Genomic DNA, 10488 nt, shown 5'->3' on the forward strand with positions numbered 1-10488 from the left:
GAGAATGTGTTGGGGTTTGGGCATTCTTGAGCACTCCCTCTTGAAAAGGAGAGTGCGGGATGGAAGGGAGGCTGGGAGATACACTGTTGTAGTCCCCACCCCAAGGGGCTTTATTTCCATTTCAAGGAAAGTGGAGAATGAAGGGGGATCCCAGATCTGTCCTCCTAACCTTCCAGCACCCAGAGATCCAGGAATTGATGCTCTTTATAAAGAAAAATGTGCTTTTATTTTCCATGTATTTATGTAATCCTCCCATGTATTTATTTAATTAGATTCCAGAAAGGAGTTAAGTGAGCTATAACATGAAATAAAATGAACTTTTTAAAAAGAGGATAAGAAAATGAGACGGAGGGAAAAACCACAGCACAAGAGAGATAAAACCCAGAGAGTAGGCCAGCTTCTTTGCTGCAGTTGGCTCTGATGCTTCTGTAACCAAGATTCACAGCCTCCTTCAGGTTAGGGATTTTTTTTTTTTTTTTTAATCTCAGAAGAAGCCCAATTATTCCAAGTACTGCTTCCAGGGAAATATTTCCTGTAGATTCTCTCTGTGTTGCTAGGTACAACATCCCTAGAGTAAACGTCATTTATATGAAGGCAGGAAAAAAGGTCTACAGAAGCATCTCATACCCCGTGGGTGAGGGAGGAAGGAGCAGGAATTGGCCCTCCATCTCTGGAGGAGAATTTGCCAGTTGTCTATCAAAATTTTACATATCCTTTGGTACAGAATTAAACTCATTCGAATTTACCCCACAGATATGTTCACATTTATATAGCCAGGGATGTTGACTCCAATAACGTTGGTAAAAGCAAAAGGTTAGAAACTACCTATATGCTCATGGATAGGGGACAAATTCACTAACTCATGGTTAGTCCTTACAATGGAGTACTATAAAGCCTTAGAAAAGAATTACCAGGTCATTACGTTTGGACATGGCACAATCTCTCAGCTATTTTAAGTGAAAAAATATACATATTGCAGAACAGTGTGTATGCATAACAATTTTCTGAAAGAATACCCAAAAAACTTAAATCAGGCTACCTCCAGAGATAGGAATGAAGGTGGGTGGGGAAAAGAGGAACTTTCACTTTTCCACTTAGAATTATTATTAGTACAACTTTTGTACTAATTGACTCCCCCCCCCCAGTATTACCAAGTATTATGGTCCTTTCTAATTTAAATAGGTTATTTTTCCTAGCATAAACTTAAAAAACAAAAAAACTTAAGAAAATGGAAAAACAGGCGTGAGCAAAAGAAATGAATGAAGGGAAATAATCTCTCTGGTTTACTGAGTGTGCCTGGACGTTTACATGCTCTAACACAGTTTCTCTCCATAGCAAATTCACAGGAGAGGAAATTGACCTTAGGGGGAATTAAATGACACGCTAGTTAGTAGCAGAGGGCGGATTCGAACCCCAAACTGTGGAATTCCAAAGCCCACACGTTCCTACCCCGCAGCCTCTCGGTCTTTGCCTCCAGGCGCGAAGCGCACCTACTGGACGTCTGGCTCCACGCGGCGCGGAGCCCCAGACCAGCGCATCCGCGACCCCGGCGCGCACAGGGTTCCACGCTCGGGGAGCGCGCGCGCGCACGTAGCGGCGCGGGGCAGGCGGCGGCGGCGGCGGCAGCGACGTCACAGTTCGAGCTTTCCTTTTCGGGAGTCCCCGGCACACATCCTGTGTCCATGTTTGGGCATTTACGTCACGGCGGCAGGGCCGGGGCCTCCCGAAATGGCAGTGGCCCGGGGAGTCGGAAGCCCGGAGCCAGCGCCGCCGCAGCTATATAAGTGGGGGGGCTGTGGGTTGGGGGAGCCTGGCTGCGCTTTGGAGAGGCGAGGAGCCGCCGCCCGAGGCCGGTGCGGGCGAGCGAGGGTGCCGCGGCCTCCCAACTCCCTTCCCAGTGGTGAGCCCCCGGAGCCAGGAGCCCGAGCGCCTGGGTCTGCGCGCCGTGGGGCGCCCCGACCGCCGGCCTCCCTGCCACCCGCGCGCCCCCAAGCCCAGCGGGCGAGGCCCCGGGCGCCCCACAATCGCCGCCGAGCCATGCTCCACCTTAGCGAGTTTTCCGGCCCCGACGCGCTCTTCGTCAAGTCCACCGAGGGCTGTTGCGCCGAACCTAACGCTGAACTGCCCCGGCTGCCCGCCAGGGACGCTTCCGCGGCTGCTGGCTACCCCGGAGGTAAGGAGCGCGACCAGAGGTGCTCAGACGGCGGCACAGCGCGGGGGCGCAGGATGCCTGAGAACTGGCAGGGACTGGGACGCTGAAGCTATGGGAATAGGGGCGATGGGAGGCGCGGGGGTCCTGGGGTGCGCACCTCCATTCCCACCCCCACCGGGCCGCCAGCGCCTCCGCAGGAACCTGTGCGTGTATAGGGGCGTCCTTTTGCCTGTGCACGTGTGTTCTGCGTGTGCATATTTGTGTGTGCTTCTTGGGACATATGCCGGCCCCTGCTGGATCAGAATGTGCAAAAGGCACTTTGTATGTGTCCGTGCGCACCAAGGGCTTCGTGGGTAGGGGCTGCGGACTCAGTGGCACACGCTTTGATCAGTGCTGAGAGCTGATTCCTGCTTCCCTCCTCAGCAGGCGACTTCTTGAGCTGGGCTTTGAGCAGCTGCAGCGCCGGGGGAGACTTAGCCGACTCCTGCTTCCTGGAGGGTCCTGCACCCACACCCCCTCCCAGCCTCAGCTATAGCGGTAGCTTCTTCATTCAGGCGGTGCCTGAACACCCGCACGACCCGGAGGCGCTCTTCAACCTCATGTCGGGCATCTTAGGCTTGGCACCGTTCCCTGGCCCTGAGGGGGCAGCATCCCGGTCCCCGCTGGATGCTCCTTTTCCCACGGGCCCCGACGCCTTGCTGCCAGGCCCCCAGGACCTTTACTCCCCGGATCTGGGCGCTGCCGCCTTCCCAGAGGCGTTCTGGGAAGCCTCACCTTCCACAGGCGCCCCCTCCCAGTGCCTGTATGAGCCTCAGCTCTCCCCACCCGACGTCAAGCCGGGTCTCCGGGCGCCTCCGGCCTCTCCAGCGCTGGACGCTGCCTCGGCCTTCAAGGGTCCCTACGCGCCCTGGGATCTGCTTTCTGTTGGGGCCCCAGGGAACTGTGGGTCACAGGGAGGCTACCAGGCGGCTCCCGAGGCTCGTTTCCCCTCAATAGGGACCAAGATTGAGGACCTACTGTCCATCAGCTGCCCTGCGGAGCTGCCAGCCGGCTCAGCCAACAGACTCTATCCCACCGGGGCCTACGATGCTTTCCCGCTGGCCCCTGGTGACTTAGGGGAGGTGGCCGAGGGCCTCCCAGGGCTCCTGACCCCTCCTAGTGGAGAGGGAGTGAGTAGCGGCGACGGCGGAGAGTTTCTGGCCGGTACGCAGCCTCAGCTTTCCCCGCTGGGCCTTCGCGGCGCCGCCGCGGCGGACTTCCCGAAACCTCTAGTAGCGGACATCCCTGGAAGCAATGGCGTGGCTGCGCCACCCGTGCCACCGCCACCCGCCCCGTTCCCTCCAGCCAAGGCGCGGCGCAAGGGGCGCCGGGGTGGCAAGTGTAGCGCGCGCTGCTTCTGCCCGCGGCCGCACGCCAAGGCCTTCGCCTGTCCGGTGGAGAGCTGTGTGCGGAGCTTTGCGCGCTCCGACGAGCTCAACCGCCACCTGCGCATCCACACGGGCCACAAGCCTTTCCAGTGCCGCATCTGCCTCCGCAACTTCAGCCGCAGCGACCACCTCACCACGCACGTGCGCACCCACACCGGCGAGAAGCCGTTTGCCTGCGACGTGTGCGGCCGCCGCTTCGCGCGCAGCGATGAGAAGAAACGGCACAGCAAGGTGCACCTCAAGCAGAAGGCGCGCGCCGAGGAGCGGCTTAAGGGCCTCGGCTTTTACTCGCTGGGCCTCTCCTTCGCCGCCGTGTGAGCAAGAGATGGGTTCGTGGGCTGGGGCGCCGCCGCTCGGCGCGCACAAGAAGATCCGGCCTGTTCCCTTCCTCGCTTTTCTTCCAACTGTTCCTCGCACGCCCGGGGGCCGGCCTCCGTCCCGCTTCCAGTTCCCCTGAAGTGCCCGCCGCACTCGCCCCGTTCAGCACCAGCTCCGCGGACAGCTCCCGCCGTCCGGGCGCTGTCTCCCTAGTTCGCAGCGCTTTGGGGGTGAAGTTCCCTCAGGCCATCCACTGAGTAGGCACTTCCTTGAGACTCCAGTCTTTTGTACCTGGCGCACGCCCCACGCCCTCCTCTATACCCCCCAGAGACAGGCTGGGGCAGCGCCGAGCCGGTCTCGCGCGGGACTTTGTACAGCAGTGTCGTTTCCAGCAGCCATTGGATGTAACGTTTTGCTTTGGGTTTTTTTTTTTCTTTTTTGTTGTTAATTTTTGTAAAGCAGACGCTACTCTCAAGTAGTTGACAAAACTGTTTATTTTTGCAATTAAAATTATTGTGCTAAAAGCTTACCGAATCTGCCATGTAAGCTCCTGACCCTTCCCCCAGCCGCTCCCCCGCAACCATATTTGCCAGAAAATAAAGGAGATCCCCATACTCATGGAGTACAGGCCCTGAACACATTACGCACCTACTGTCAGGCTCACCTGCCAGGCACTGCGGTACATAGTAGGCATTTGATAAATGTCTTGAATTAATGAATGAATTTAATCACAGCTGACCTAAGGACTAGAGTGTTTCTGGAACTTGAAAATGGTTGAAAGGCATCGGTGTTAAACATTGTGCATGCATATATTATTTTCCTTAATCCTCAAAATCCCAGGTGAAGCAGGCATATACTCTATTTCAAAAGTAAGGAGGTAACTTGCTGGTAACCCAGCTAGGGACAGACAGGGTTAAACAGAGCCGTCTGACTCCAAAGCCAGTGCTCATTTTTCAATGCCAGAATGGAGGCACCTGAGCTTAACAGCACCATTTGGAAAGGCTTCCTAGCAGAAAGTGAGAAACAGGTTTGGCAACTAGAGGGAGCCCCAGGCAGCAGTGACAGCAGCAAAAGGCTTGCAGGATTTCAGTGCTGTTTGTGAATACCCAGAGTATGGGTGTCACAGCGGCTCCAGCCAGTGCCTGTGCACCTGTTCAAGAGTCACATGCTGTCAGGCCCAAAAGGTTCTCGGCATTTAGCTAGACCACACCTGAGTCTAGCAAGGAGCAGGTGTTTGCCAGAGGCTCACAGTCACTGTGGTTGCTCTTCCCACAAAGGATCTTCTCCAGGAGGCAGCAGCCCACTTACACTTCAGCCATGCACCTGCCAAAGACACTTTTCTCAAGCTGTCCTTCCAGGTGAACCCTTCATGGCTTTGGAGTTGGGGGAAGGATATGAGGATGGTGAGCAAAGCATGATCCAGTTATGGGGAAGGTGCCCCCTCCCCTTCCTCTTTGGCCCAAAGCTTTTACACTCTTTCTGGCCATCTTGGGCAGACCTTGGAGCATAAAAAGGCTTCCATGCCTTCCACCTCTCCACCCCAGTGACCCCTCTCTACTAAGGAAGGGAGAAGGCCTGTGTCTGGATGGGGACTTCATTCTTTTCTGTGCTGAGTTGTTCCTGAATTAGGAGAGCCAACAGCCCTATGAAGCTAGATAAAACAGCTTCTGACCCTCTGGCTTCTTCACCCCTTCAGTCTCAGATATACTCACCCTCCATCATGCAATCCAGCTGACCAGAGACAAAATTATCAAGTCAGAGAATTCCAGCCTTTTCTTTCCACGGGTGTTAAGTGCTTTCACGTGGCTGAGTATATTGTATCTAATAAACTAATTGTGGTAAAGGATTTGACATTACCTCTTCTAGGGGAATTAACATTTTAAAAGAGTAGCCTGCAGGGGGCAATGTTTAACTCTATGGAGAGGCTCAAATGATGGGCTACCAGACACTGTGATTAGGTAAGTGCTAGATTCATGGCCACATAAAATAATGAGGTGACCCTCATTATCTTACTATTTAAGTGATCACCTGACTTTGCTTTCCATGCAGAGTAGGGTATGGAAGAGCGTAAAGGTCCATATCTCAAGCAACTGGTCCAAAACCACCCAACCTGAACAGAGGAGGAAGTGCAGACAGGCTATGGGTGGCTGGCCTCTGACCACCCCACCCTTGCCCCCTCCAGCAGCATTCCATCAAGGCTATCAGCTATATTGTGCCCCATCTTGTCTTCACACCACCTAGGCCTAATACCACTGATGAGAAAATGGAATTCCAAAGAAGTGACTTACTAGTAGTACTGGTGCTAGAGCCCAGCCTGGTTCTACAACTCCCAGCTGAGAAGTCCCTCCTATGTCCCGAGGGACACTGCCCCCATTTGCTGGAGCTTCCCTTAGGGATTTTGAGGGAAGAGAATCTTAGGCCAGAGACGGAAATAATTATAACCAATCTGAAAATCTACCCAAACCCAGGACCCAACCAGAATCAGACTGTCAGAGAGCTCATTTTCCTTCCTTGCTCCTCTTTTTCATCTGATCCTCAAAATGTGGGCATTTTCCCAGACTCAGTTCTTAGCCTTCTTTCCTATTTCAGCACACTTAGCATATTCATTGCCAGGTCTTTAGCCACCATGCCTTCATACATGGCTTCTAAGTCAGCCAGCCCCATGGTTCTGACTAATGAACATCTTCATATGGGTGTCCCACCACCATTTCAAATACAATCTGTCTAGAGTCAAACCACTCTTCCATATACCCAATTTCTGCTAAGAGTGACAATTATTTGCTTGTTGTCCTAGACTCACCTAAGTAACTACAGCTCTGTGGGATTCACCTTTGCATTTTCCCTCCCCCACACATCCAGGCTGTCACTTAGACCTGTTGGATCTTATTGAAATTCTTCAGGGTCTTATCTTCTCTCATTCATGGTACATTGTTTCCTTTTACATATTGTAATTTTTAGCTTGTGAGCTCATCTTCAGTGAGGACTTACCTGGGCACCGATACTTTGTGTCCTGGGTTGAGGGTATGTTTCTCCTGAGCAGTTTTGTGTTTGCTTATGCCAGGCACTCCAAGAGTATCACTTGATGGAGACCAATGTTTTGTTAATTTCTTGGCTTGGGGGTTCCTGTCTTACACAGGTGTTGTGAGCTCAAACTCCAACTCAAGTAGTTACAAATTTTCAGAGGCAGCTCCCCTTCCTCTAACCAGGGCCCAGATCAGGACAGACAAGCAATATGCCTCCCTCCCCATGCCTTCTGGGGTTAGTCACAACACATCTCAAGCTTGTATTTCTTGATCTCAGTTCCCTCATTTTGGTCCATATAGACTTTCTTTCCTCTCTTGCAAACTCAGCTAAGCATTCCAGGGGATGTCTTTTATATTTTGTGAAGCAGCCCATGTATTTTTGTAGCAGGAGAGTCTTTGGGTTATCTAGTCAACAATATTGTTGAAAACTGAAACCAAAAGAAATTGATTCTTCTACTAAAATATTTCCCATATTTATTCTCTCTGTGCCTATTGCCAACACTCTAGCCCATGTCACCTTCTCCACATACACAAATACCTTGGCTATGACAATCACATAGAATCATATAACATTGTAGTTGAAGGAGCATATAAGAACATCTTGTCCAATCCCACTCTGTATAGAAGAGAAAACTGAGCCCCAAGAGGTTTGGGGATTTTCTTAAGGGCACATAGATGGTAAGAGACTGAAGTGGGCCTTGAACCTGGGCCTCCCAGTTCCAAGACCAGTGCATATCCATATAACCACTCATTCCACAAATATTGAGTGCTACCACAAGCTGCACCAGTGGTCCCCAACTTTTTTACTTTCCAGTGATCCTGAGGAATTCAACACACACATCAGTAACAGAGACTCACTCAAGTCCTGATTCTTACACTGGAGAGATGCGAAAGAGTAATAGGAATCTTGATGAGGTGGGATATGGGGGAGAGTTTGACAAAGAAACCCAGAATGTCTGCTGTCTCCTCCCCTTTCCTCCCACCCCTGTACCCTGTTTGAGACAAGCCTGCATTATGCCAAACTGCTTCCTGTGCCTCCATTATCCCTCCTTTCACTCCACATTGCCCAGCACTAGTGAGGAAAAATTCCCTGAAAAACCATTCATGACATATTAGTGCTTTATCCCAAACTGACCAAGACTTCCACCCTCCTACAAAAAAATACATATTTTTCGTCCTTGCAGTCAAAGCCCTCCGCATCTGATCCAAATTTACCTTCCAACCTTCTCCTTTGCTGTTTGCTCTGCCTTCTCCCCTTCCCTGACCTAGTAGCCAAATGCTCCCACCCTTGAGCTCCTTCAAGGGCAGAAGATCCACATTTGTGGCCCCCATATTACAAAGCCTACCGCCCAGCACACTGAAGTACTTAATTATTGTGTTGATTAGTTGACCAAAGAAGCTGAAAAAGGAGAAGGAAGGAAAGAGAAAGGGGAAAAAAGAGGGAAGGAAGGTGGCTGGAAAGGATGAAGCTGGGAAAGAGAAGAGGGAAGAGGAAGGATCAGGAGGGAGAGGTGGCAAGAAGCAGGACTGAGGCCCTGACACCAGCCATGGGGTCCTCTGAGTGTGACCACACCTCTGACTAGTCTGGGGCCTGGCCAGTTCTTGCTAGCCCACAATGTTCTGCCTCAGCTCTGGGACTATAGATGTGTCTCTGTCATTGAGCTTGCTCTCTCCCTCTCTCTTTTGGTTTCTCTGGTTTACATGGAGTAGGATTCAGTTTAACATTTTTAGAACTGTGGTTCCCATAACAACCAAGCAGGAACTGTTGTTTGTGAAATGTACATGGGCACACATGCGCACATGCACACATGCAACACTCGTACATATGTGCGCGCACACACGGTGTGTGCAAATACACATGCATGCACTCACATACATATCCACATACAACATACATGCACATCCACATGCACATACATGCATGGATGTACTCACAAACACATGCATCTATGTACACTTGCATTTGCACAGGTATACACCTGCATACACATGCACATGCACACATATACACACATGCACAAAAGCACACCATACATACACCAGCATGCCGGAAATTGTTTTCACACATTCACAGAAAGCACAGAGTAAGGAGAAAGAAACAATAACAACAACAAAGGTGGAGCCCAGACAATATGTGACTATTGTTGGCTATTTACAAAAGCAGATCAATTTAGGGAGTCTGCATTTTGACAGGTGAAGGTTAAGAGAACTGTATTATAGCTAAGAGATGGTGGGAAGGCACTGTGATTGAGCATAGACTTTGGAGTTTGGCAACTTGAGTTCAAATCCTGGCTGTGCCATATGTTAGATCTGAACTTGAGCTTTTCCTCTTGCAAGGTGGGGATAATAATAATACCTACTTGACAGGCTTACTAAGAAGATTAATGATATACATAAAAATGATTAGCATGATGCTTGGCACATGGATAATAGGATCTGTTATCATTTAGGTATTAGGAGAAGTGATTTCTCATTTGCTTAATCTAAGAAGACTTCCTGGAGGGGGAAAGAAATTCAGAACTACAAGAAGGAAGAGAAGATAAGGAGAGAGGGAGTTTGCCCTGAATGGCCACTGTACAGCCTCAGTCCTTATTAAATTTGCCTTTTCCCCAAAAGCCATCTGACAACAATTCTACAAATTATCCTTGCTAATACTGAATGTCCCAATGCCTCTGCCTTCACAGGAGTGCAAGTGGGGTCAAGGAAAGTCCTCATTGGCCTCGGATTTCCTGGAGAATCCTGGGGCTAAGTTGGATTTCTGCTCTGCTGCAGCCAGACTGCCTCTCAAGACCCTGTCCCAGCCTTGCCCAAGCACTACTCTCAGCCTGAAATGCCATCTCCCCCTTTCATCATCCAAAGCTCAGCTCAGCCCTGGTCTCGGTAGCCCCCCAAGGCCTGATTTCTCAGGCCCCACTGCAGCCCTGCGGACCTCCTCCACGCCTAGGGCGCCCAGATTGTTCCTGCCTCACCAGCAGGATAGGCCTTACCCAAGGGCGGGGCCCTCTAGGTGCTCCAACCCCAAGAAGCCTGGTTGCTATGCTAGCCAAGTGGTAGGTGTGGGCAGGAGGAAACCAGGGCCCTGGAGGCCACTGCCCCTTTCCTCCTGCTCTAGGTCCAGGACCGGATTTGTGACGGAGACACATGCTCCTAGGTGGCACTTTAAGGGCAGGACTGGGTCCCCGGACAGGGCCTGGCTGCAGCCACCCCCAGCTTCGCTGGTTCCCTAGGAACGCCCGGAGGGGATCATCCTAGGCAGTCTTCGCGGAGACCAAGCGTCCGACCGGAGGTCACCGAGTGCACGACCCAGGCGCACAGCCCACGAGGCCACTTAGGGACCGTGGCGCATATTATAGGAATAGCGCCGCGCCCGCCCCCTTCCTGATTCACAGAACCTTCCACCCCAGGATTTACCCTCGAGTGGGAGCAGGCCCAAGCCAGAGTGTAGGGTTAGGGCGGAGAGGCCCTGATTAAAGGTGGGCAGCAGAGGCCACAGCTGGAGGTGCCCGGGGCGGGGAGTGCACTGTGTGGTGCCGGGAGCTAGGAAGACTGAGACCCGGGAGGAGCGTGG

At 51.9% G+C, this 10488-nt stretch overlaps 1 protein-coding gene across 1 annotated transcript; it reads left to right on the forward strand.

Annotated features, from left to right (window-relative positions):
* Window positions 1-1728: 1728 nt before the first annotated feature.
* Window positions 1729-4426, forward strand: EGR4 (early growth response 4). Its single transcript, XM_069494941.1, has 2 exons — window positions 1729-2173; window positions 2576-4426. Exons 1-2 carry the CDS (start codon window positions 1729-1731, stop codon window positions 3895-3897), a joined length of 1767 nt encoding a protein of 588 aa, XP_069351042.1. The 3' UTR covers window positions 3898-4426.
* The last annotated feature ends 6062 nt before the right edge of the window (window positions 4427-10488 follow it).

The sequence above is a fragment of the Eulemur rufifrons genome, chromosome 19, assembly GCF_041146395.1.
Source record: "Eulemur rufifrons isolate Redbay chromosome 19, OSU_ERuf_1, whole genome shotgun sequence".
NCBI classification, from domain to species: Eukaryota; Metazoa; Chordata; class Mammalia; order Primates; family Lemuridae; genus Eulemur; species Eulemur rufifrons.

What these genes read in the sequence shown, in the direction of transcription:
- EGR4 (XM_069494941.1), top strand. Translation starts at nt 1,729, where the DNA reads ATGGCAGTGGCCCGGGGAGTCGGAAGCCCGGAGCCAGCGCCGCCGCAG. An exon ending in GGCTGCTGGCTACCCCGGAG is followed by an intron (nt 2,174 to 2,575) that starts GTAAGGAGCGCG and finishes TTCCCTCCTCAG; the next exon opens with CAGGCGACTTCTTGAGCTGG.